The sequence below is a fragment of the Strix aluco genome, chromosome 4, assembly GCF_031877795.1.
Source record: "Strix aluco isolate bStrAlu1 chromosome 4, bStrAlu1.hap1, whole genome shotgun sequence".
Classification (NCBI taxonomy): Eukaryota; Metazoa; Chordata; class Aves; order Strigiformes; family Strigidae; genus Strix; species Strix aluco.
The window spans coordinates 93895983-93923735 of NC_133934.1; the positions used below are offsets into that span (position 1 = coordinate 93895983).

The 27753-nt window shown below is 48.5% G+C and overlaps 1 protein-coding gene across 6 annotated transcripts in view; it reads right to left on the bottom strand.

Annotated features, from left to right (window-relative positions):
• Positions 1–27753, bottom strand: part of GALNT16 (polypeptide N-acetylgalactosaminyltransferase 16) — a 96938-nt gene that overhangs the window by 54211 nt on the left and 14974 nt on the right. Inside the window, exon 1 of one of the 6 annotated variants that reach the window (XM_074824362.1) lies at positions 22555–22871. The exons of the other annotated variants lie outside the window; for them this stretch is intronic. Coding sequence (XP_074680463.1) covers positions 22555–22767 — 213 coding nt within the window. The 5' untranslated portion in view covers positions 22768–22871. Of the gene's footprint in view, positions 1–22554; positions 22872–27753 lie in introns of those variants that run through there. 6 annotated transcript variants of the gene reach the window in all.

The window sequence follows — 27753 nt, forward strand, 5'->3', positions numbered from 1 at the left end:
GTTCTTAAACTCAAAATGCAGGATATTCCAGCACTGATCCCATAATCAGCCATTTCTGCTCAGCCATAGAAGTGCCGTGAAGTGCATTTGGCCCCTCATCTCTCATTGACTGGGTGGGTAGTGAACAGGCAATGACAGACTTGCACCAACAGCCTGCAACTGCTCCTAGCCTGCCTCAAGCAGAGGGAGCAGTAAGTCTCATATTTGGAAAGATCCCAAGGTATCATAAACCCGCTGCTGTTTCCCTTTACAGCATCATTTCTGTCTCTGATTGCATACGCAACCACCAGGGCACAGGCTATAAAGTCCAAGCCTGCAGCTGATACAGAGATTGTCTGCATTTCTAGATGTTTGTTACCATAGCAATACCATAGTAATTTTTAGTTTGTTTTGTTACTTTTGGTTTTTTTAAAGCTAGCTTCTTATCCAGCACAAACAGAGCCCGTTTCCAGTTAAGTGAGAAGGAAATTAATATTCGCAGTGTGCTGCAGACACTTCAGGGCCTGCTACCTGGGAGCAGGGTGCTGAGAGATGCTCAGCTCCTGCCTCATGCCCCACGGCAATTGCACGGCTCTGCCCACTTCATTCACCAAAGCCATTTCTGGTGCCTGCACCCAGCACAGTGTTGCTACCTACCCACACTGATGAATACCACACTACTGTGCCTCCTTACCTCCTCGGGGACCTCTTTAACTTTTCCCAGAACAATCATCAGATTGTTACAAGCATTGACTTTCAGCTTCTCCCCTAAACAGCTCAGCCAAAAGCAGCTTACAAGACCAGCACAAATAACGTAAACCCAACTTTTCCTTCAATGCTAGAGTCTAATTCCAGGGTCTGGTAATGTTCTACAGAAGTTTTTTAATACAACTATCTTAAGGGTGTTTTCCAGACCTGCCATATCAATATACATTGGTCAACAGCTTGGTTTTTCAGCATGTCATTCATAGGCTACTCCAGAGAATCAGAAAAAGATGAAACAAGTTGATTGCCACACATTTACCCCCCCAAATATAACTAAATGTGGTTATATTCAGAATCAAGCATACCCAAGGGAGAATCCTTCCAGAAGCAGAAAGGTATCTTTTTGCCAGAAGCTTATTTTTTATAAGAGCCAAACACTTGGTACATTCTGGTAATTCAGGAAAGCTGACCTGTTAGCAACCAATGCCCCAACTAGGTGGAGCAGAAGAAGAGCTTAGTAGCACACTCTTCATTAGAAACCAGCAGTAAAGTTAAACAACAGAAAACTGTCTCACAGCATCAAGTCTTTGTAAGGTACATCCATCATAAAATGGAGCAAATTTTGCACACCTGTCCTGATTTGCTAGGACTGCACACTACCCACTTCTATATGACAGTTCACAGAGGATAACTGCCTGGTACTGTTTCTGTAAATGAATAATCAGTCCTTAAACACAGGCAGTAGAAGTTTGTCCTGCGATGCTAAAGGCCTGCAGTTGATATATAGCTGTCAGTCATGAGAAACAACAGAATGAATAATTTTGTTAAAGGAAAGTAGAAAGGTATCTTTCAAAAGTCCATTGACCTTTAATCATAGATTAGGGAAGAAATTATGTTTCTCTTGGCAGAAAGTGAGTGATCTCCCTCACCAAAAGCAAAACTGTAGTGTGTGATGGACTGCTTCAAAAATGGCTGCCTTGGAGAGAGACAATTGACACAGACCACACACTGTGGTGAAGGCAATGCAATAGCAATTTATATCTCTGCATTAACCGGTGTCACACAGTTCAGATCCCACTGTGCCAGGTCTGAGACACAATGATAGGTGTCAAGAGAAAAGAGATACCTATCTCAAGGAGGCTCATTAACTTGGGAACACTGAAACATCTAACAGAATCTCATGGGTTGAGGTACTACAACTTCACTGAGCCATCACAAGCAAATGCTCATTTATTGAGGTTTTAATCAGTGGAGTTGAACGTGCTTCACTAGTTTTTGCTGGTGGATCCTCTGCTGCATGGCTTAGAGATCACCTCCAACTAAAGAGAACTCTACCTGCTGCAAGTCACTGCTATCCTGGTGACTTCATCAGGGGATGCACGCACAGGTCATCCCATCTTGGGCAAGCCCACCCTCACACAGGAGGAGACTGTAACCTGACTGGTCCCCAGCTCTTGATGACCCAAGCCCTGATTAGGGATGCCCTAGACAAGAGAAACCCGAGAGGAAGGCAGGCAGCTGGGTCCTGGAGCCGCCTGCCACCAGCCCTTTCTGCAGGATGGCTCTGGGGCTTTCAAACTACAGGTGTCCAAGATGGACCTCTGCTTGATGGGGACAGAAATGCACCAGCCAAACTGATCAGGTTTGGTCTCTTATTAGGTAGGCATGTCAGTTCCCTTGGTAGATACAGGGAGGCGTCCGTCTGGCCTCAGGAGGTCAAATGGCCTGTCACTATTTTGTTTGTACCACTCAGAGCAGTAGGAGAAACACTAGATCTGAATTACTGCTTTAATCAAAACAGGAAAATAAGTACAAAGATGATGAAAATCCTCTGAACTGAAAAAAAAATCTCCAGAAGTTATCACAACTAAAATATTGTTACAGCATGCACTCATGGCTGGGCTGCCACATGAACCTCAAGGCTGACAGTATACCTCCAGGCAAATAACACATACACATCTCCCAGACAACTCAGTTCAGAGACTGTGCACATAGCCACACCTCAGGTGTCCTAAAAAATTATTGTCCCTTTCTTTCCTCATCTGAAAGTGAGGAAAACCTACAGGGATGTTTAAATAGCTGCTGTTCTCTGCAGTCTAGAGCACAGAGCGAAAAGCACAAGGAAACAAAGTTGGTCCTATCTTGTCACATTGCAATATATTTCCCCTCCAAATTAGCATTATCCATCCTGCCTGGCCCCCTGTAAGCTCTCCCCATTCCATGTCACTTGGATGCAACTGAGTGAGAGGCTGCAAGACTCTTCTATCTCCAGGTTAACTCTCTGGGTTATGGAGCCAGCATTTAGGCCAGTGGCTCAAACTGCAAGGATATTTCCAGCAAGGCTGGTCCAGCAGCCCTTGGAGCTGAACTGAGGGCTGCTAGTCCAAACAGCACCTTCCCACTCAGTCCCTCCGCTCAGTGCTGAACTGGAGCTGGGGGCGCAGCAAGCAGCCCAGCAAACAACTATCTTTAACCTGATAACATCTTAACAGAGGAAAGCTCATACCAGTACTTCATCACCCATCAGATATGCCTTTAACAGTCTCCTCCTATTATAACATAAAGAGCAATATGCCAGAATCAATTCCCAAATGAGTGATAAATTTTGGAGGGAAGCAGCAACTGGGAAAAGCATATATAGAACACCGATCCCCATCCTCTCTTTTCCTACACACATTTGCCCCTTCAATCTTTTCCCAGACTACTGTGTAAACATGTGTGAAACCACAAGTTTTAAACCAAGAGGGAAAGGAACTCCCTAAACTTCTTTACTTGATAATGATTTAATGTCACCCTTCACTGCACACTTCCATGTTACCAGTCAAATGACAGAGTCATCATCCCTCTCATAGCCCCTAGTTAATACCAGGCTAACAACAAAAACTCTCTTTGCAGTCAATCTGTCTGAAGCAAAACATTCCCAGAATGGTGTCTCCACCTCCATCCAAGTGCTTTAACTTTGAGTACAAACATCAGTGGCAACAGAATAAAAATGCTTTCCCTCAGGGACCACAGTCAGCATCTGGTGGAGACCAACTTGGCTTTCATTCCTCCTGTTTCCCCCTACACTCCTTCCAAATACACCTTGCATCCCTCAGTGTCTTCTCAGTCCAGTTATTGGAAGATGACCCCTCTGCCCCCAGGCCTCTTATGACATAGCAGAGCCCCCATCTCCTGCTGGTATGTGGCTGTACTGGCTCGGCCTCTGCCTCTTTCACAGCCCAAAAGAGAGGCAGTACCCAGGGATAAGGAAATATAAGCATTGTTTACAGACAGATGGAGGGGTGTCTTGGTACTAGTTTCTCCTGTGTTTCTTGACCTCCCAAGCACTGTCCCTACTGGCAGTTGGCAAAATTTGGAGGCATGGCATAGATGTTCATGGTAACCCGCAGAGCAAAATATAAGATTGGCACCTTAACAGAGCAAGAGGAGCAGTACAAAGTGCCTGCAGGCTCTTAAATCAATTCTTGCTTCTTTCAGCAAGCTACCACAGCTGTCTATCCCTTCTTCCAGCTGCATGGTCCCAGAAAGATCTTTTGGTGGACACAATCAATGATGTTCAGCCCTTGAAGACGGTCTTGCAGAGCCCTTGAGAAGTGGTTAACATCTCCTTTCCACCTCAGCTCACAGGGAGAACTGCAAAGCAGGAAACAGCTTCATAAAACATCTACTTCCAGGTCTACCTAAATCCTTCATCTGAAAGGCCTTGCAAATCTCAATCTCAAAGTGTCTATTTTAATTAAGTGCTTTCATTCACTGTAAGGATACAAAAGACTTGGATTCACCTTTTTTTTTTTTTTTTTTTTTAGGAAAACATTTGTCTATTCTCTGCCTGGCAACAGACACTTTAAACTCCTATTTTTATGCTTTTTTGAGCCAGTAAGGCAATTTTACATTACTCATATCTTAAATAATAAACTTTTCTAGAGAAGAATTTAATCAATTAATCCTCAGTGCCATACATGAGATTTTACATGGAGGAATCCAATAAGCTTTGGATTGTCAGTAAATTCTTATGTATTTTAACTAAATTCTTATCTGTTCTGAGGATCTGTAACTCTTGTCCTCAGACATGTGACAGATCTTAAAATCATTCATGTCTGGGCCCCCAGACTGCAAACTAGACATTCAAAAAACTGCACAGAAACTATTCTGTGGTTTTTTTTCTAGACAGAGAAGGCACCACAGCCCACACACAGGTCAGTGACTCTTCAAGCACCTTAACAACTCCACAACAGTCTGTTCCTCTTCTGAGAGTGATAGGCACTGCACACTTGAGAACAAGCATGGGCAGAAATGCTAGTTCTACCCTCCTTCATTTTGAGATATTTCTTTAAGTTTCAACTTAATGTCCACTTAAATTGAAAAACTTCATACTCAAATAAATAAATCTCCCAGGCAAGACCTTCCATCAGATCATATTTGGCAGAGGAGGCACTTTCATCCCTAACTCATGACATGAGAGCACAAAAGACAAGGGGATAAAGAAGATTGCTTAACACTTTAATCCCAAAAGAAAAGTGCAGGGAGCATGCAGAGAGCATCTGCAATAAAGCACTCACTGAAGAGCAGGTCTTAATTAAACACAAGGACAAGCACTTGTCTCCTCTCTAGTAATACCACCGAACACTTAGCTTTTGTGCTTAGAGGTCAGAAGCAGCTGGAAATCACAACTTTTATGTACTGTGAGAGCCAGAGTGGGATTTGGCCCAGTACAGCATAGGTGTACCCAACTGCTACAGCACTGATCTCCTCAAAACACACTTTGTCCACTCTTCCTGTAAGCCATCTACGTGGGCTTCCCTTTCTGCCTCTGCCTGTCACACTGGCGTTGCTCCTCCAGGCTCCTGGGGTGAGAGTAAAGTCTTTGTTAAGTTAAAAGAGGGCTCAAAGCTTGTCTCTGTGAGACAGCTTCCATACGTTCACTTCCTTTTTAGGCAGGGGAAGGAAACAGTTCTCCTTAGCAATCTGTTTATAACATAATATCCATCTGGAGAGGAAGAAAGGAGACAAATCAGCTAAGAGAAGATTTCCCTGAGGAGATAGATGGAGATTATTGGCCAAAAAACCCACCAAACCCCTCTTCAGTGGTCTAATTGTTCCTGCTGGCTTCAGAGGAGAGCCCTGCTGCACCCCACGGGCAAGCATCTCAAATAACGCTTATGTACTCTGGAGCCAGCAAGATGTTCTTGCATTATTCTCTGCAAAAGACACAGACCCTTCAAAACCTGAATGTAAGCAATTAATCCTTGGCACTGGAAGCTAGGTTTCACACAGAAGAACCCAATAAGCAATTTTAATCTCCGATTCTTGAGCTCTGCATAGCCGATGGGCTTTCTCTTCTTCAGATGCTTTCAAAAGGGCATCCCTCAGCCAGCTGAGAAGACAGAGGGGAGAGAAGCAGGATGCAAGCGCCCCAAACTAAGCTGTTAATTTTGAAGTTATCACAGGATGTTATCTCCTTGTACTCTATCCCCTCCTTTGCTAGTGGCAGTATGGGAGAGGAGAACACATATTTTTTAGGAGAGGGCTGCTATTAAAAATTTAAACATACCATGATTTTCCCTCTTTAGCACTGCAGATCTAGAAATTTTTAAATATGCAAGTTTTAAGCATCTCCTGATCAGCAGATAGCAAGCCTTATGGAGCTACCTCAACTCAAAAGTCAGTAATTCATTAAATAATTAAAAGCATAATAGTGGCAGCACAGCAGTATCATATGGAACCTCATCTCTGTCTGCAGACACCAAGGACTGCCACATTTCATAGAAATAGTAAACAACAACAGACACATTTCTGCTGATGTAATTTATCTCTATCCCCTGCCATATTAATGAAAGATGCCCATGTTTATGATTAATTCTTCTAATTAAAAACCCTGTGCAAATGGCATGCGTCTCACCCGAGGGACTTTGTCTAAACTAGGAACCCAGTTCAAGGATAAAATTCAGTTGCATAGCTAGGTAAGCACAAATCACAGTGACACTTTTCCTTCTGCTAGACAGGAGCCAATGAACCATGCCTGGACAACTCATGACTGGTTTGCCTCATTCAAGCCACTCATTACAAGGGCCTTCACCTTGCAGCACTGCAAGATGTCACACTTGCAAACAGAGACCTGAGCACCCTCAATGCTGCATCCCAAAGACACCCCAAGAGGAGAAGCATCATCCTTGGGGGGGGGCAAAGCATGCTGGCACTGTGCATCAGCTAGGTTTATTCACCTCGCTTTTCCTTAACCCACCTCCCCTCCCTGCAAAAGAGCCATGACTATTTGCACATGCACTGAAGCCCTAGGGAAGTCAAATGCCCAGGAGGGAAAGACATTCAAAGAGAAAGTCCATGGAGCCTCAGGAATCCGTGTAAATCAAGACTTTAACCTTTGAGCCTACCACAGTCTCTTGATCTATAAAAGAAGATGCTTAAGCAGTTACACATTTCTGAAGAGTCAAGTGCACCAGACGTGTCAATGCAAAAAAATGTTTATTACCAAAAGTACAAATTGAAGTGTCTCAATCTTATTGTCTCTGGACTGTTTCCCCTGTAAAAACCATTGGGCAGAACAGATGACATTACAAATCTGTTTAATGTAGAAATACAGATTCACTTTCAGCCTGTGCATCTTTAGTACACAGATCCTTGGTTTGGTGCAATATCTAAGTCCTAACTAATCTGACACTAGAAACTAAATCATAACTATAGCAGCCAGTACCCCAGCTTCTGGTGCATAAAACAGCAGTTTCTGTTTATTGACCAGCGGAGAGAAATCTGGCTGCCTAGCAGCTGAACCAGATGGGAGCAGCCCCTTTCCCACACAGCAAAGAAAACATTAAGGAAAATCATCCTCTATCTGCTGCTCTCTGCGGTAACACCATTAGGCCATGACATACAGCCAGGTCATTTAATATAATAGGAAGAATTCCACCGATGGCATTTCCCTTGCCTGAATGGGAGGCAGGCTGTTAAATTAGCTCTGGAGGAGCAGACAGGCCTCTCTAACAGCAGTCCTCTCCTCCCAAATACACATCTTCAAAGGAAGGGCTGTGGCCGAGCTCCTTCTACAGCAAGGAACAGCCAGCTCCAGCCCAGTGACACTGAATCTTACTCTAATCCCAGCATCCTTAGGTAATATTTCCTTCTGCTTTCAGACCTTGAGCATACAATCTGGCTCAATACAGACTAAAACCACAGTGTTGTGCATCCTGCATATTATATTGTCAACCCATTTAATGGGATGGAGGAGGGAAGGAAGAGCTATGGGATGGTTTCTGTACCTCGCCAAACAAGCAAGAGGCTCCAAGAGGTAGGTGGGCCATTACTACAGGCAGCAGTCAGCATCTGCAGGGAGGCTGCCCGGATGATACGGTTATTTTAACACCTCCACTTTCTGTGACTGATGCAAACTCCACCATATGTGTAAAGAGAAAATACAAAAAACCCCCACTTTTTTCTTTCCTAATAAACTCAAATAGCTGAAGCTCCTCCAAGTTCATGTAAACTAGTTCAGCAAACCAAGGAGAATATTGCTGATCACCTTCACACTCTCAGAAAGGCATCAATCAATTTCATTAAAAGCTAAGAGACATTTTTTTTAAACTAACAGGTTTTTGAGAAATGCACAGTGACAAGTTCTTTTCGGTCAACACTTACTAAAGCACAGTAGAAATACCTTTCCCCTTGCCAGACTTGGTGTCTGTCCGGAGGAGAGACAGCTGAACTGCCCTCTAAATGACTTCAAAGACATTCCCACCCAGCTGTTTTTCACAAGTGCTTTGGTAATGCTGGAGGCACTGAACTGACAGGATAATTGCAAACAGTTCTCCTGGAAGCACAGCCTACAGGAGCCTGAGTGGCCCTACCAAACAGGTGGGGGTTTTCCACTCACCCTTCTCAGGAGCAAAGGTTATTTCCTTTAGATCATCAGGGTTTTCAGTCTATTCTGGCCATTTTTTCCCCTCAAGTAACTCCAAAGAGCCTATTTTGGCTTACAGTGCTGAGCCATTCTGAAGAACGAATTCTGTAGAACCAATTCTGTCCCAACCCCATAGCGCCGTATGGAGACACTCAAGAAGCAATAGCAAGTCTATGTCAAACAGGACAGACTTCCCTAGGGACTCAGAGTTGCTGGTGGCTGTTAGGAGCTTTCATGAGGTACTGTTGCCCCAGAGATACTGCTCCTCACACCTCTCATCAAGAGAGATGGTCTCCAGCATGCCTCACAGAGTGGGTTATCCAGCTCAGGTACAGGCTATACCCCAAGCCCCTCACACCTTGGACGGCTAAGTTTCCGCTGCCTGCATTACAGAATTACAAGCAACAACTATTACCCAATATCAATTGCCAAAACAACAGGGCTAAACGCCTAGCCATCCATTTGTAACTTTTCACCATGTAGCTGATGTTGTCCAGACTGCTAGAGTCTGAACTAGTTAAGCACCCCTTCTCAACACAAAATTGGGGTGTGCAGCAGTAGATGTCCTACATTCAGACTCCTATTTGGAGGGAAATGGGAACCACCAACTGAATTCACCCTTGTAAAATTCTGCTCCTACAAAAGTAGCTGCTGCTGTTTGTGCTTGCATCTGACTCCTGATAACTTGTAGCAAAAAGGCCACATGCCCAGTCAGATGGTATTGCCTGTTACAACTTGTGCCATGTGCCACCAGACAGGCACATAAGTGTTTCAGCATGCAGGCACTCACGTTGCTGTTATCTATCTACTCAAAGAACTTGGTACCAAGACAAAAAACGAGTACATACTACAAACGCCAGGAGCGTATTCCCAGATGAAAACACTTTTTTCTGCAGAGAGAATGATTAAAGTGCCTACAGTGTATTTTTTCCCCCAGAAGAGCAAATCACACAGGCCACTGGTCTGAGCACAGAACTAGAATCCAGACACTGGTTACGGATGTCACTTGGCATTTAAAACAACATAACATGGGGAACCTCACTTTACCCTGATTAAGTTGAGAATTTAACTCTCCGAAGGCACAGTTAAGACTGAAAAAGCAGCAGCAGCAGCCCCAAGGAGCCCCACTGCCACGCAGGTTGCCACACTGAAGAGCGTTTAAACACTATTCAGTATTAGGGCTGAGGTGGGAGAAGCTGAAGTCCAGTTCCCAGAGCTCAGTAATCACCCTGAGATTTACTCCTGTTCAGCCCTGGAGGGGCAGCTTATCATGACAAGAAGTCATGCTGTTAAGCGGTAACAGGTTTAATGATTAACATTTGCACATACAGGAATCATTTAGAAGCTTTTTCTAACCTGTCTCCCCACTCCCGCTCGCATCGGCTTGTCCTCAAATGCTGCTTCTTCCCCCAGATGAACACGCAGAAAGGCAGGCACACCAAAACCTGAGTTGGCATTTGGGGTAATGCGGGGGGGGTAGAATTTCCCAACACACACCCCCCGCCACGAGCCAAATTTATTCCCCTCAAACTGTCCCAGCCCCCTCTACTCTAAGTGCCAAGGTGGCTTTAGGTGGCCAACCCATCACTGATCACAGAAATTACAAGCGGTGGGGAGATGGTCCAAATAAATTACCAAGGCAAAGTATGAAACCCTAACAAGAATGAGGTACGGCCAGTTACAACAGCAGTTACCACAGAACAGAGTTTTAATCATCTCTGTGTGGTAGTTAGAATACAGTACCAAGTTTTTCATGTTGGTACACAGCTAATATCTAGGTTGTCTCGGCTTCACCGCTATTTTAATCAGGGTTAATAACCAGAGGATAGCAGATCTGAATAACAAACATACCTTTTTCTTTCCTTCCTTTCAGCAGAGATCGAGGCTTAATCTCAGCTCTACATCAGGGAAATGGGGGGGAGGAACACTTTCTATTCCCAACCCTTTACCATACTCATCTACAGACAGAGGCTGTCTTTTCTGTTCACATTTCACCTTGCGCAAAAGAGCCCCCAGTCTGGATACCCAAACACCCCTACAAGGAGGGATCTGCAGACAACCAGGGGGGACCGAGCAGCACAGGCTGTACATGAGGTCTGGGCTAGGAGCAAGGAATGAGAGATCTCAGGCTGCGTAACTTTGATGTGCAAATTTCTCGGAAGAGGATGGCATGGGGACTGGTAACTCCAGGCAAGCTTGCGGCAGCCCCCAGTGGTTTATTATTCAGCAAGTCTCCCTGTCTCATTCTCCCATCCTGGAAGAGCCCCAAAACAAGTCCCTTGCATACAGAAAGAGTCTGCTACGGCGATACACATCCCACTGTGAGCCAGGCTATGCACTCCCCTGGCATAGGGAGTTACAGCCAGGGCAGGGGAAAGGCTGGCAGCTGCCAGAGCCAGCTGCATTTTCCTAGAGAGCAGCTTCTCTCCACGTGTCTTCTTTTGCACCTGAACCCTCAGCAGCACACTGCCAACACTCACCCAGCTCTAGCCAAGCAGACCCAGGTAATGGCTGGAGCCACCCCAGTTGCGACCCAGTGCGGATATGACCCCCTGCATTGCAGGAGTGCAGAGCCCACCCCAGGCTAAGCAGCACCTGACTCTCAAAAGGGCCCCCAGCTGACAGGCAGTGACCAAAATGCATCTAAATTTACCCCTATCAGATACAGGACAATGATATGGGAAGAAAAATACTGAACTGATAAAGCAAATTCTGGTCTCAATAGAAATACTTTCCATTCAAATTCAACTCACCTATTCAAGACTGAAAAGATATGAATTGCCTTTAATGATTCAAAATAACCTTCTGGCAACATGCTTCATGGCTGTCCTTGCCACAGAGAATGGTGAGGACCACAGTTAAAGCTTCACACAGGGTCAGCAAGTTAAATATGGCAGTGGGAGGTGTATTTCTAGTGGAATTATAAAAACATTAACAAAAAGATAGACAAGAAAATTGATGATGTAATATGGATCCTCAACATTTGCTTAATCTTGATGAATCTGTCACAAGACTCAGTACAGCAAATTCCTGGATATTTAATAAATGCCATGTGCAGTATTATTTCCTAATTTCTCAGATTCACTGCTATATAAACCAGGGAGTTCAAACGGCCACCCTGCATTTCTGCTTTCTGACACTTCTAAGGATTCTTCCATGGTGAATAGCACCACCCACCTGCACCCCCCCGCCAAAAAAAGTCAAGATACTTCATTTAAAGTTTAGATGTTACCATTCTGGATTCTGCTGAAGCCCAGCTGAAGGAGCTGAGTGCATCTGCGTACTGGGTTTTCTGAACATGCAACCCACTGGCAGCAGCAAGTTCCTTTTGCGCACTTGTGAGCTGGGGAACTAGAGTAACACCTTACAAGGCTCCTAATGTACAAGAGGCACAGAAGGATAAGAAGGATATCCCTTCATACACCCAGTTCCCATCAGCACTCTTCCCTCCTGCAGCTGCTGGTCCTGCCCAACTGACTGCCAGGAGTCCCTGCTCCTGCGTACCAGGCAATGTGGGTACACTGACTAACGCCAGCCAGTGTGTTGGGGAGCTGCCACAGCTCAGGAGGTCACAGACCATCCCGTGCAGACCTTGCAAGAACACAGGTACAGTATGTTAGGGAGAGTTTTCTCACCCCTTCTTCAGAACTTGTAGCAGTGCTAATACTTGTTTATCCATTCCTGGTCCTTCTTTATGATATCTCTTAGGAGATACTGGGGAAAAGCAGAAGAAAGATACAGAGCAATCCAATCCCCTTTAAGCTCAATGCGACAATTATAATCCTCTAACTAAAAAGAAAGAGGAGGAAAAATGAGATGGGCTGTGACAGGTTGGGAAGACTAAATCCCCGTTAACTAGGGCACCAAGATTTAAAGGGCTCAGCTTTGCACACATCATACACCTCTAACAAGGTCCCTGCAGTACACTGTCCCTGCCAACTCCGCAGTGAGTAAGCACAAGCGAGAGTTGGTGAGACCCACTGCGCCGAGGATGCTGGTGGTGGGCAGGAGGACTCTACTGCCATGACACTGCCATGCCAAGACTAATGCGTCTAAAACCATGGGGGTGGCAGAAGCACTGGGGTAGCCCCCTTGTGTCACAGGTACAAGGGGCAGCAAAGGTCAGAGTGGTAACCAACATGCAGGGCAGAGCTGCACAATTAACAGCTGAACTGCAGCAGAAAGAATAATGTAGCAAATAACCTGTCTTCAGCACAATCATCTGCACCACCCCACCATGTTTCCCTTCAACTCCAGCACATCTTTCCTGAAAGTGAGGCTTTGGGCCCAAGAAAATGAACAAGTAAATATTTTACAGTTAATAATTATTTTTCATAATGCTGTAAGCTAAGAAATCAGCAGATTTTTCCTACTACCCAAAGTGACTCAATCACAGCCTTCACCGTAAGGACAGTGTTTACTTTCACTGTAAACCACATCCTCGTGGCTCACCTAACATGTAGCATGAGATTTGTGTCTGTTCAAGAACCTGGCCCAAGCTAGCAGTCCATCCACTGACTGACTTAAAACCCTTTCATGCTCAGCCAAAGGGAGCTTTTGATAGGTGCTGGGACAGCCTCTTGAAGGCTAGACCTCACTTGACCGCATCTCATCATCACCTGACCCGGCACATCCAAGGAACAGATTTCCCAGCCCTTCCCAAAACTTCTTTGGGAGTGCCCAGTCAGTGTGGTCCAGTTTTACCAGCATAGACTGGAAATGTCCCACAGGACCGCTCAGCTAGTGGGCACAGCACAACCAGACTTAGACCACCCAAACGCAGACAGAGAGGATGCAAACAGATGCCAAGTTTGCTCAGATTGGCTCCAACAGATTTTTTGAAAGGGTTACCTCATTGCAGAGCATCCATCCTTCTGCTGCCAACCCAAGCTCAGTATAAACACCACATTGCACTCCAAGCAATGGGAGAAACATGACTGTGCTCACCCCAGTCTGCATCTGGTACTGCCAGGGAAGCTGGCTCTGCTGTTCCCAAACACAAACCCAAGGGCCTTAGCATTACAGAAGCAAGTGTAGCACCAGCGGGGATGTAGCAATGCAGCATCCCTGTGCTGGGGATAGGGTTATGCCCTACCTGTTTGTCACTGCCTCTATCAAACCACCCAGAGATCACTTTAAGAGGCTGTGCCCTAAAGATAGGGAAAACACATACAACCTACTCCATCAGCAGCCTGGTGTACCCGGTAATTCCTACCACATAACTAGATCCAAAAAATCTCCCAGAAAGGTATAAAGAAAAAAACCCTACAAACCAAAGATCACATGCATATTATAGCACTTGGGAAATCACATCACTGAGCACCAGGACTCTGCAGTGAGCACTTGCAACATTCACATTTCCTAACTCTGATACTTCACTATTAATTTTTACAACTTAAAATTACTTTGGGAAACTACACAGGGAGCACAACATTTTTTAAATTTCATTGTGTGGATGTGATGGCTCCCATTTGCACTGCCACTGTATCCCCATTCCCATGCTCGGAGACTAACCCACCAGTTACCCAAGGAGCTGCACCGCTTTTTGCAGCTCTTACATGCTCTTCCTCATTTATTAGGCTTTTTACTGTATAGTTGATACAAAAAGGCACAAAGTTACAGCATAGCACTACTAAGCATGACACACTCTGGCACCAGATACTTTGTTCAGGGCACTCAGCATGTGAGCAGATGGAAAGCATCAGTGCTTTTCCAATTTTGTCCGGTAGGAAGATTTTTTCAGAGAACCTCTGAAGACACCTTCACTTGATATGAGCACTTTTCCAGCCAAGCCCTGGATGTTTCAGGATTCAGCTTATTCAAAATAAAAAGGCAAGAAAAATATTCCTTTTTTTTTTCCTCCCAGGCCCACAGAATGGCTGATGCAGGTTTCAGCACAGTTGCTTTCTCTCTCCCTGCTACTTTAAAACAAAGCCTCCTCACGAGAACCACGTTTCAGCTTACAAGATGAAAAATTTGGATAGTGGAAGAATGAAAACAAGATGTTAAAGTAGATCATTTTTCACAGCTTTAGCCAAATATCGTCAGTGCCCCTGCTATAACACAGTCAGAAGCTTGACCACTACCCCAGCCTGCCCACAGCAGCCTTGAAGCCTGAACTGCAAACTCAACCCATCATGGCAGGACGGCCAGCCAAGCACCATCCGACTAGCCAAAACAGCTTCCCTGCCCAGGGGCTGCCCCTGTGGCAGCTTCATTCATGCCCCGGGGCAGCGGGGGGCTTAGACACCAACAGTGCTGCAGGACCTGCACTGCCACTGCGGAAGGAGCTGGGGCAGGTCTCTGCAGGGACAATGTCCTTGAAGTAGCCAAAAAGAAAGCAGCCTCAAAGGGAGCATGCAGCTGTCTGTCAAAAAAACAGGCTCTACCAACACTGAGGAATTACCCATATGCTCAAAGCACATCACAACATAGGTAATTTCTCTGCAAAGATGAGGCCCAAGAGACCACTTGGGGTTTTTTTACTTTTGTTTGTTTGTTTGTTTTTAAATGTACTCCTATATATCTCACTGTCTCCACAACCACAAGCACAACTGGGACCTGGAAATCTGATGAGGACAGTCCACCTCCTGTCTTTTATCACTTTTATTAGTTTTAAGAATATGTGCTTATAAAAATACAGTGAAAGATAGCAGCAGGTAGGACACAGCCCTTCCTCATAAATCCTGTTGTTCAGCGCACAGAGCAGTCTGTGCTGTGCCTTTAACGTCCTCCTCTTGCAGCAGATCGTCCCTGACCTGCTGCATTTCTGCTAATCCCGCTCTTGGTTCAAAGGTATACAAAGCATAAACTCAGCCAAATGTTTTGCTAAGGTTATCTCATCTCCAGCCCTTTACAAAACGTGCAAGCTAAGCCTCCCAAAAGCCTTGTGAAGCAGATAAAATCTTCATTTTAGACTTTGGAGAAACTGAGGCACAATAGCTTGTAAGGAGGATGAATCTGCAGCTCAGTCAGTAAGCCAGCTCGACTCCCCGTCCATGGGTCTCACTTTAGTTATGTCTTTAGCTTTATGCAACAGTACAGGACATGTTGCGGATCATGGCCTCTGTGCTAGGCGCTGTACAGACAGAACAGTGGTGACAACTGACACAACGAGCCCCAGAGAGCCTACAACCCTACTACAGGAGCTGGCAGGTAGGGCTGGAGGAACACAAAGGAGCAGTGTATGCCATCGAAACAGGAAAGAGAGAATGAGGTCTTGGGACTGTCACTGAGATAACCATGGGACAGGAACAACCAGCTGGCAGCCTGGGGAGAGCCAAGGAAGAGCAAGAGATCCCACCTGGCCACACTCTGCCTGGGGCTTTCCCTGCAGAAGGGAGACGATGCACGGCACAGGCGAGCCAGGGTGCCCTGCTGACCCATGTGCTTCATCCTCAGCACGTTCACCTCTGTTTATTTCACTGCCTTTGTGCTACGCTGCATGTTTTTCTAACAGGAATAATTAAGTAATTTTTCAGTGCTCCAAGATGGGCAGTCTCAGTTCGGTGCTGCTGAAACCAAACCTGAACTTCTCCCCTTGCCTTCCCAGTGATGCCCAACCTGCCTGCCTCAGGATGAAGCACCTGGGCCAAGTTTCACCACAGCAAACAGAGACCTAAGATGTTTCTCAAAGGCTTCTGTTACCAGCAAACACTGCTAAATTTTTAGCTTTTAAATCTTAGGGCAGTTTTGTATATGCAAAGACAAATCTAACTGTGGAAGCAGCTGCATACTGAAAGAATGCTTCAGCTCACTAAAACTTGCAGCTGCTTCACCCACTTATTTACTGGAAGGGCTCTGGTAAAAAAATCATCTTCAGGAGCACTGCACTTTCACCCCCCCACACCTCTACACACCACCCCAGGCTGCCCAGACTACCACGCTCCCCAAGCCCCAGCTATCTCCCTGCAGCTACCTTTGATTAACAATTAAGGCCACTGCTGCCAACTGGATTTTATGAGTATTATTATTGTGAACCATTTCTTTTATTTTTCTTTTATTTTTTAATGTATCACATGGGCCACTGGGACAAATTAAATATAAAATCGTTTTCTACCATTTAGGCAAATGGCATACTTTCCCACATTTTTAAAACATAAACATCATAAATAAAATATTAAGCTGTCAAACTGTCACTGAATCTTCCTCCTGCAGTAATACCCCTGGAGAAATAGTTACCAAGTCATTCTTTCCCCGGGAGCTGGCACAGGCCTCTCATCTGCCATAGAGAGATCCCACAGAGATCCAAAATAATCAGTGCTGCAAGGGTCTGGTCACAGCAGGAACAGCTGCCACAAGATCCCAAGCATAAGGGCTGCCACCCCCACCCTAAAATAAACTGGGAAGAGCAGAGGCCATACAGTTGCAGGGAAGAGCCAGGTGAGTGCTGGATTTTGGCAGGGGAACGAGCCAGGCTGAACAGCACAGACAAACCCTGCACTTGGTGAGGGTGTCTTCCTCCCTGCAAAAGCATCAGCACTACCACCTGCAGTTTCTGTTCCATCTTGTTTCCAGCACCCCAGGTATTTGCAGAGCCACAGGGAGAGGAGCTGCTCTGCAGGCTGTCAGAACGGAGAGCCCAATCCTCCTTCACTTCTCCTGAAGGGAAGATGTTTTAAGAAAACAAGAGCATTTCATAAGCTGTTGAATGTGGCGACTTCACCACTGTGCTCGCCGTGCTTTCCTGGACTCGAGTTCCTGCTGCCAGCAGCTGGGGTGGTCTGGTTTACAGGCAGCGCAGCAACCTTGGGGAGACCATACAGCCTCCTGTGCTGTGTTCACTTGTGTGCAAACTGACATGCAGCCATCCAGCGAAAGAGCAGAAAGAAACCTATAGAGCCACATTCCTGATCTTTGCTCCAAAAGGCAGGAGACTCAAGAGTGAGCAACCTGGTAAGAGTCAAACAGTAAGGAGGCTGCTGAAAGGAGCTATGGCATCTCATTAAAGAGGAGGCCTTCTCTCTCCATGCCACAGCAGGACATGAAATCAAACCTGTACTTCACAAGCCCGACAAAAGGAATTAGCACTCTTCCCCCTCTTGTTTTTTGTTTTTTTTTTTTTTATTATTTAGGATCCACCTTGATTCTCAAAGCTGCATCCCCAAGGCTACAAGACTTGCCTCCGGACTGGCACACACACAGGAGCCATGTGGAATACCATATTTCAGGGACTTGTATCACTTATCGATCCACAAAAGCTGCAGCTTATCCCAGTTGTGAGGGAAACAGCATCCCCTGAAAGCTGCACACAGAGGGAACGTGATGAAGGGATGAGAATAAAATCATTCATGAATGAATGGTGAACACCAGCTGGCACCTGCTTTGCAGGACTCAGATACCCACAGCCAAAGGCAACAGAAAACAAATGCAGTAGAGCGCACTGTTTGGCCAAGTTAGTCAAGTCCACTAGTGTCTGAAGAGCATAGATCAAGGTGGTCTTACATGGTGGCAAATACAAGCATGGCTAAACTCGCCAGTTCAGCTACTCAGAGAAGCAGGTAAACCCCAACCACTGCCTATTTTCTGGCTAAACAAGAGGAGGGAGTCAAACGATTGACATCTTTCCTCGCCGACTTGCTCAATGCCCACAGACACCTCCTGTTCTCAGCAGCACGTCACAGAGGAGTCTCCCGCTTGCTGTCTCACCACAGGCAGGTGACGCTCAGTTCAGTGATGTTTGCAGAGCATTTAGAAACCTTTGCTACAAGGGAAAAGGACGCCTTGATCTCATCTCCCCCGTGCTCATTTTACATGGCTGAACACAGAGGTAGGGAGCAGCCAGGAGAGCTGAGCCCAGGCAACCTGTCACAGAGGAGCTACACAGGTCACAAAAGTTGGCAGGACAAAGATAAGCAGATACTTGCTCCAGAGAGCCATTGGGCACCAGCCTAACTTGATTCAGAGCATTTAACTAACAATACTCTTCTGTCTTCATCTTCCAGGTGCATTGCTGCTTTCCTGCCACCCCAGAGAAGTCAGCAAGCTGGAGAAGCCTGCAGGCAGCCTCACATCCAGCTTTTGACTGGGAAATGGGATAAAATAATCCCATTGTCAGCCTACAGCAAAATTCCTCTTTCAAAGCTACCTACCAGCCACCCCCCTGACTAAAAGGCTTTTGCCCACACAACACCAACAGCCTTGCTCTCTTCAGTGAGACACAGGTACTCTGGGTGAGCCGCCCATGCTTCAATCTTTAGAGAAGAACAGAGTCCTGAGCTCTGCCCATCAGCACCTTGCTAAAGCAGACGAGCAGCATGTAGCAAATGATTAACCGACCGTATGTAGTGTAGAAATAATGCCAAAGCCCTTCCAAAAGACACATTGCACAGCTTCTGCCTCTGGGAAGCTTCCAAGGAGCCAGAGGCAACCTCCTGCTTAGCGGGGACAGAAAAGAGCCCAGGGAAGAAGTCCATCCTCCAGAAACACCCAACACACAAACCAACTGCCAGACATCCCAGGGCTCCTCCTAATTGATATGAAACTATGCTGTGCTCCAGAGAAAAAACGCATTCCTAGGACTGTGGTACTCACTTGGGTTTCCACCCTCTGTGGCAAGTGGATGGGGAAACATGCAGGGACTCAGCATGCCGCCGAGTCAGCCCTGACCTTTAACAATTTCTGCGTTTCTATTTCAAGCATCTCGAGGACCTGTCTGAGGAGAGGCTATTGCAGAGAGCCCTCATGTCAAGATTTCTGGATATAAAGCACGGATCTGGAGGATCACTATTAATGTACGAGATTTTTCTGGGACACTGACCTTCGACAGCCCCCCTCCCCCAACTTTAATACTCAAAGATTTCCCTTGCTGACTCCAGAAGTCAGACATTCATATATTAAGTTTAAAGTTGTGCTAATAAACATGAGGTCAACAAATAACAAGCCAGTTTCAAGCTGAGACTTGCAATCAACTATAGTTTTTACCCAAGGTGATTTTTATTCTTCACATTGGGAGAGAATAAAGACAAAAACCACAACCCCAGAAAGCACTTCAATTTTTAAAACCCATGCAATTCACCTTCATTCGCCCAGGATTTGAAATGTCACAGCATAGATGCAAGAGCAGAACTCTTGGACTTGCTCACCCAAAAGACAAGATTTTTTCTTTTGCCCAGACAGAAAAGCAGCCAATCTTAGAAAATTGAAAAAATATTTTCCAGAGACCCATAAGTCACATGAGTCACCCTTATTTGCACATGAGCCCAAAACTGAACTCCAACACCATCACTCATGCAGAGCAGAGGAAACCAAAAGCTGGGATCCAAATGGGCAGCTTGTCTCAGAGGCTCTGCAGAGGCCAAGGGACACGAGAAGCAGGCAGAGCATAGGCATGCCTCCTCTTACGCAAGACTGCCATTATGTATTAAGTCAAGTAATCTAACTTCATGGGGAATGAACTCAGGGTTGAGGGCTCTGCACCGCAAAAGGACAGCTGCTTCTCTAGATTCATCATTTCTCCAGGTGAAATGGCACATTTTCTGTGCTGGCTTGGAGAGGGCGGTGGGCAGTGCCACAGCCTGCATGCCATGTGCCCAGGAGCTGGAGAAGGATGCGTACTGAGGACTGGGGAAGGATGTGTGCTGATGACAGGGGAAGGATGCGTGCTGAGGACTGCTTGTGCAGCTACAGCCCCTGCGTAATCAGCCCCACAGAGGCCATGGCCAGGATGGCTCGTTACTCACCTCCCATCGCAGCGAAGCCCGTTGGGCTCTCTGATAGCCATGCATAGTTACAGCAGCACAGGTCTTGCATTGTACCTGCATGTCTCTCACAGCAACCCACCAAACCCTTGGGAAACTGCCCTGCATGCATGAGGGGAAGCCCAAATACCACCAACCCTCCTGTTTCTTCTCTATGCAAAAGGCCAGGGTGTGATATTTCCACCACACCCCACTGTCAGGTGCATCAGGAGAGGGTCATCCTTCATCCCAGCTGCTGCCTGCCAGGGGCACCAGGAGTTACTGGGGAGGGGCTGGCACATCCTGGGACCCCAGTTACAGAGCGACAGGAAAGGCAAAGGATGATTATTTTTCCCCGCCAAGGGATTTCAGGCATGGAGCAGAGCTGGGATGCTTTACAATCTTCTGCAAGCAGGACCAGATTTGGAGCGGCTGTTGCACGGTGCTATAGCTTGTAACGAGAGGCTTTGTGGTTAGCCATGAGCGCATACCGCCTCCCCCCAAACAGCAGCAATATAACAACGTGCGGCGCTGCCACAGCATCCTCCTCCTGAGGATTTTAAGGTGCTTGGCAGACGATATGGATTCATGTAACCTCACAAGCCCTCTGAGAGGGAGTAAAGTAAATGCAATAAAAAAATGTAAGGGATAAGTGGGGGAATTGAGAAATAAAACTGCCAGAGCAGCATGTTCAAGCACGCGCAAGAAATCAGGGGCTCAGGGGCAGCTTCTCCCGCCGCTAAGGTGGAATCCGACCACGGCAGCTCTCCAAATCCTCCATTTGTTCCACTCGGCCCTGGCCAGCCTGAGAGCACTTCCCAGCACGCCCGAAGGGTTACAGCAAATAACGGCACCACGCAGAGCTCCTCGCCCAGGAGGCACCCTATTCATTCCCACAGTCCTGCTCTGCAGAGGGTCTCAGAGCAAAGCAGCCTGAACTCCTGGCAGCCCCCGGCCCTAATTAGCAGCAAATAACATCCTCACTCTGCCCCTGAGTCTCAGTTTTGACTTTTGAGTTTTCACAGCTGCAAGCGATGGCTGAGGGTCTCAGCTGAAGGGTTTCCACCCTGCTGCCCGAGCGCTGGGGCTGCTCCGACAGCATTTTCCAAACATTCACGAGGCTTCCCAAACACACACACCTGCCACCCACACTTTACAGGTGGAGAAAAGAGAGACACAGGCCAAAAATCCCAGTGCCAGTCAAGGAGGGAAGTGGAGAGACCCAGCGCCCGGCCCCTGACCCAACTCTAACCAGGCTGCTGCTTTGTTCGCTTCCATGTGTGTGGAACCGGCTGATAAATGGATTTGCAGTCAAAGAGTGACACACAGTGCAGTTCCCAAACTGCTTCAGCTGGTTCGCTCCTGGGAATGGTATTGCTGGGCCACTTTTGCTCCAGGGGCTGTTTTATTTTTTACGAACCTATTGCCTAGAGTTGAGAGAGCTTTACTGATGCTGTCATACAGGCTGAAGGAGGACAAACGTCTCCATGGACAGAGCAGAAATGTCCCCATCATCCTTAAATCAGGAGCTCGATTTTATCACTTTGCTGAACCCACAGGTCCCCAGGGAGGGCAGGGTGCGGGGCTTTCGATGCAAATTTGAAGTAGCACATCAGGGCACCACCCCTCGGGTTAGGGAAGGAGCCCCGAGGGCTCCCCCAGTCTCCCACCCTGCCCAAAGCCTAGCCTAAGCCCAACTCGCAGACTGCTATCTCTGGCTTAAAACAGGCAAAACTCGTGAGCTACACCCAGGTCCCCCACTTGGCAGCAGAGCGGAGGGAGCCGAGGCTGGTACCAGCTGCACCGTCCCCCCCAGCAAGTGCCGCTCGCAGCCCCGGCCCGATGCCCAGAGCCCCGCCGGCCGGAGGGAGGGCTTCTGAGAGAGGTCACGGCTCCTATCTGGTCCTGATGGGAAACAACTGTCATCATATACATGTGTGCGTGTGTGTCTGAGTATGTACGCGCCTCTTGAACGCGAACCAAGAACCTTCCAGCTGTTCCACCCCCCTTTTCCCCAGCGCAGGGCAGCCGCTCTCGGTCGGAGGAGCAGAGCCCGGGCGAGCCGGCGCGGACAACTCGCCAGTACTTTACCCACGGCGTGACTCTATTCCCCCCCGGTTTCCCACCCCGCTCCCCGACTGTAACGGCTGCCATGGTGACAAGCACGAATGCTCAAATAAAAGCAGAGCACCCCGAAGGCGAGGCGCGGCGCCGCTCAGCCCCCCAGCATCCCTCCGCGCCGCGGCAGGGCGGGATGCTCGGCGGCCGCCGCTCACTCACGCTGAGGGGGATGGTCCTCTCCTCCCGGCGGAGCTCCAGCCTGCCGCCCGCCGCCCGCTGCCCGCTCCGGGCGCCGCCGCTACCGCCGCCGCTGCCGCCCGACCTGCCGCCGGCCGCCGAGCGGGGCTTGTTGTCCTGCCATAAGTAGTAGAAAGTGCCCAGGATCCAGGCGACGGTCAGGATGGCGATGGCATTGGCCCTGATCCTCCTCATGCCGAGCGCCCCGGGGGAGCCTGGGAGCGCTGCCTCGACGGGCAGGGGCGGCTGCGGGAGGAAGGAGGGGAGAGGCGGCGGCCGAGCGGAGCGGCGGAGCGGAGCGGCGGCCCCCCCGCACCGCTCCGGCCCCGGCCCGGCCCCGGCCCCGGCCCCGCACCGCCCAGCCGCCGCCGCCGGGTCCTAACGCCTCGCCCCCCCCTCCCCGCTCCGACACGGGGGGCGGAGGGCTCCGCGCTGCCGCCGCCGCTTCCTCCTCTTCCTCCTCCTCCTCCTCCCCCCCGCGGTGTGGCCGGCGGGGGGAGCAGCCGGCGGGGGCTGAGGATGCGCCCGGCGCTCCAGCTGAAGCGGGGAGGGGGTGGCAGCCCCGATGTGGCGGCGGGGACACGGTCTCAGCCCCACCAGTGGGACGCGGGTGACACAGCAGCCTGCCCTCCAGCACCGCTAGCCCAGCTCCTCGCCCGTGGTGGCCCCAGCGCCACACCATGCTCTTTGCCATGAGGCAGGTGGCCAGGGAGCACGCCGTGGCGCCCCACGGCACCGGGGATCTAGGCACCCACCCCGTGAGGACGGACGCATCTCCAGAAGCATCTCGAACGGGAGGTGTGGCGGTTCACAGGCGCAAGGCTCTTAGGCCGCCAAGGATGCCGGCCCAGCGCCCGCTCCCATCGCTGCTGTGCCCAGCGGTCACCCCTTGGCACCGGGGCTGGGCAGCTGGGCCAGCGCTACAGCCACCAGCCCTTCCGAGCCCCGTGGGAGGGCAGGCATGGCCGCAGAGGGGCAACGATGATACAAGTCCACATGACAGGGCATTGCCGAAGCTGCAGCGGTAAAAACCTCAGCGATTCCAGCCCCATGGACAGCTTAGGCCACAGACCATCCAGCTTGTGAAACCAAGCTATGTTTGGGCACAGTGCAGCTGCTCTGCAACTAGGACTCAAGGGTTTGAGAGAGCAGGAGGAGGTACCCAGAAAACTACCAGTGAAGATGCATGCTTAGAGAATGTGGATGCCTCCAAGGCACCTAGCAAGGGGATTAGAGGATTTGAGTTACAGCACAGAAAATGGCAGCAGGGCTTCTAAATGACTTTTTTTGCCTACCTTCCTCCTGGCCAAATCCCTCTAAATGTAATTACAACCTGCCCCGCTAAATTTCCCTTTCAGGTTTACCTGCACATCACTTGTTTCCTGAAGCACAGCACAGTACGGAATTCATCCATCAGACTTGTCCTGTGCTAGCACCCGGGGCAAAGCTATCACTAGGACCACCACCGCCCAGGGCTGCAGCACGGCTCCACACCAACCGCCCTGCAAAGCACACCGCACTCCCGATGCAGAAAGGTGTTACAAAGCACCTTACATCCTCCTAGGTACCTTTCCCAATAACCCATCAACCACCTGCAGCTTCACAGGACGGCTGATCATAGCCAGCAGCAAGGGGAAGTTTGAGATACTCAAGGCAAAAACAAAGTTCTCCAAGGGATCAACAAAAACATACTCAGTACAAGCTGCCCAGTCCACACCTGTCCCAGTGGTATGGTATGAGTAACCTGTGGAAGCTGGGCTCCCACTGTTTTGGGTCTCTTTCACAGTCCTACAAAAAAAGGGTGGCTGCTCTCCTATGTGGGTTTGGATCCAGCAGCTGCCTGGGTTGCAGAGAGACATGAAGAGAGGTAGAGGAGCTGTACCCGGATTCAGAAAAGGGAAAGACACAGGAGAAAGACGTGTTCATGTCCCTGTGACAGCAGAGGCAGCCCCATACACTGTCTCCTCTTTCACCACTGTGCAGATCATACCAGACTTTGCTTGATTCTGTCTTAGTCTTTTCATACCATCCTGTAGGATTCACTACGGAAAAGCAAATCACTCAAATAGTGATGGAGAAACATGCATGAAACAGGAAAACCCTCTGCCCCAACACTTGAACTAAACAGACGGCCTTCTCCTGCCTTTCCAAGCACGCTGCTTCCCCCTTCCACCGCAGCCATTCATTTTCTTCCTCCATTGCCCTCTCTGCTAGCACACCCTATAAGCTGCCACGCTGTCACCATTGTCTCCCCACACCACATTTCACCACTTTCAATCATCCTGATGGTGATCCCCATCCCGCAAGCATCTCAGCTTCAGCCAAGCCTGTAACAGTTGAGAGGGGATCCAGGTTCTCCAGGGACAACATCATTTTGAGCACTCCTCCCTTTCCAGAGCAGATACCACCTTCTGGGCAGAGGTGCCTTGCACTTTGTTCCCTATGCAGGACAAGGGCTGGAGGAGCCCTGTGTTTTCACAGCATTACCACTTCAGTTTTGCAAGCGTGGTCTAACATTTGCCATCTGCTAATAAATCCCAGCACTTTGTCCATACTACAGTACAGGTTCACCCTCTTAGGGCTGGCCCCAAGCCTCCTCCTGCCTGGAGCAGGCACCGACCTCTGTGCTAAGGGGGTGCAAAGCACAGAGAGCAAAGAGCAGAGTAACCTGGTCCTGCTGTGACTCAGAGCTGCAATCGCTGCCCAGGGGAAAATGTCAGCAGAGAGCTTGGGCTGTGTTGGCACTTAACCTCCGTGCAGGCGTGCAGGGAGGTGTACAGGGCAGGGCGGCACTGCCCGCAGCAGAGTTCAGCAGGCAGCTGCCTGCACCCAGCCAGCCCTCATTGCTGGAAACACCTTACACCTTACACACAAGCCCTGAAAGCTGACCGCATGCTGGTGGGTGCTCTCTGTCATTAATGAGCTCCTGCTCCTGGGGAGGAGGCTCCCCAGCCCTCAGCAGCACTTTCTCATGCCTGCAAAACACGCTGCCAAGCCCTCTTTGCTATTCTGCCCCCATCACATCCTGTTATTCCCAGAGCATTGCCAGCAGTTCAGAAAACAGCGCAGAAAAACCAAAAACTAAGAGTTTACTTGCTCGTACTACCTGGGTAATGTGGCCTACTGACAACTTACACGAGTGACTGGAACCCTCCTGTGCAGAATCACTGCTTTCCTTCATTAAATCAGTTCATTAATTACAAGAAAAACACAACCCAGAAAATTTAACCCTACTCCAAATCCCTTCCGAGGGATGGTGTGTAGGTAAGTGTCAGAAACAAGCAGAGACCTCTGTAAGCAAGCTTCAGCAGAGCCCTGAACAGAAGTCAGCTCTGTTGTAGGAAGGACAAGCTGAAGTTCAAGGGGTCTTTTTCCTAGGAAAAAGTCTCTTTTACTCCCCTCTCCCTCCAGGAGTCAGCACCAGAACACACGGGTTGTTCCTGCAGAAAGGCAGCCAGAGTGTGGGGTAGCCAAGCTCTGCTCTGGCCCACAACCCCAGCGAAGGGCACAGCAAAAGCACCAAGTTACCCACCCTCAGAGCTGTTGGCAGAGCAGCTCATGCTTGCCCGCAGGTACCCAATCCAGCACAGATAAACCAGATTTGCAGAGACCCGTTACTTACATTGCCTAAGCTTTGGGGCCTATTTCAGCTGGAAAGGGTTAGGGAGTGCTGATAGGGGCAGTAGAGCTGGCTGACCTGAAGGAGACAGGACCTTTGGCACAGCTCCAGCAGCAAAGGCATGTACTTCTGTAGCACCAGGCTTCCACATGCTTTGAAAGAGTCTCCACACCAATGTTTCATCTTCAGGGCCCAAATACCTCACTGCAGAATGACTAGCTCCCAGATCCAAGCTATAGGTACCCAAGGTCCCATGTTCTGCAGCCAGAATTTGCAATGATTTCACCTCTGACTGCGGAGCTTTGCTCCAGAATCTCATCTTTCTTTTAAAAGACAATACACTTCCATCCTTATGTTTCTACAGGAATCACTGACAATATAAATTGTTCAAGTATAGCTATACTGTGAGCTGCAATGTTGCATGCAGATATTGGAGCCAGCCCCATCAGAGATAACAAGAGTAGCAGAAGCAGTCTGGCACAGAGATCTCTACTCAACACAGCCTGCAATGTAGACATACAATGAATATTAACAGTGATGATACTTCACTGCTGATCTTTGCAAAAGCATCAGCTAATTCAATAAATGCCCTAAGAGAAGCGACCTTAGAAACATAATATAAGCAAAACAAATCAAGATTATACAAACCTCACAGCAGTATTATGGGGTCTTACCACCATACTTGTTCTTTTTCGGCTTCCCCTATAGCTGTTCCATGTTAGAGATGTTAAGTCTGACATAAAATGTAGCTGAGCTTTCACTATGAAACATCTGGACAATGCCAAAAGGTTTTTCCTAGCGCTACTATGATCTGAGAAATCAGGTCTGCTATGTTTGTGGCCTCCAGGCATGGAAGTGCCATCCGAAACACGAACATAAGGTCTGTCTGGACTCTGGAAGCAGTCTGAATAAAGTCAGTTAGTTTAGCCAAGAATATTTAAAGAAAATTAGCATTAGGGTTCAAGGGTTGGAGCAGGTCATGCGCCAGAGAGAAATATAAGTGGCATGTTATCCTGCTGGGATAAGAGGACCTGCACAGGGAGAGGCAGCTCTGGCCAGGAGCTAAGCTTTACCTTGCATGAAAGTATTGTGCACCCGGCTGGGCTCCTGCCTGCTCACTGCAAGTGCTATGGATGGAAGATCCAGACAGTCATGTATTCTGAAGCCAAAAGGGACAAGGACACAAACACGGCATAGCTCCCTATAGCCCTCCAGCCACAGGAGTTCCTTCTTCGAATTCTCACTCCAAAGCCCATCCATACACACAGCTGAGACAGCTCTTGATACTTTCCTTGGCTAAGCCTCTGTCATGGCTCCTAGCTAAGCTGTGCAAGGGAAGAGCAGCCTCAGTTCAGGGATTTTTCACAAGAGAGCACTCCTCAGAGAGCTCCTTCTGCACCAGCAGAGCAGGGTGCCTGGAAGATGCCTCAGGATGGTTTTCTCTGAACTTGCTGGCACCAAGTGGCTCCCTCCTCCTCCTCTGGCCCGTCCCTGGGCTGGACACTCGCCCTCCCTGGTGAAGCTCCTGATCTTTTCCCAAGCAGGGTCAATGGCCTGCCTCT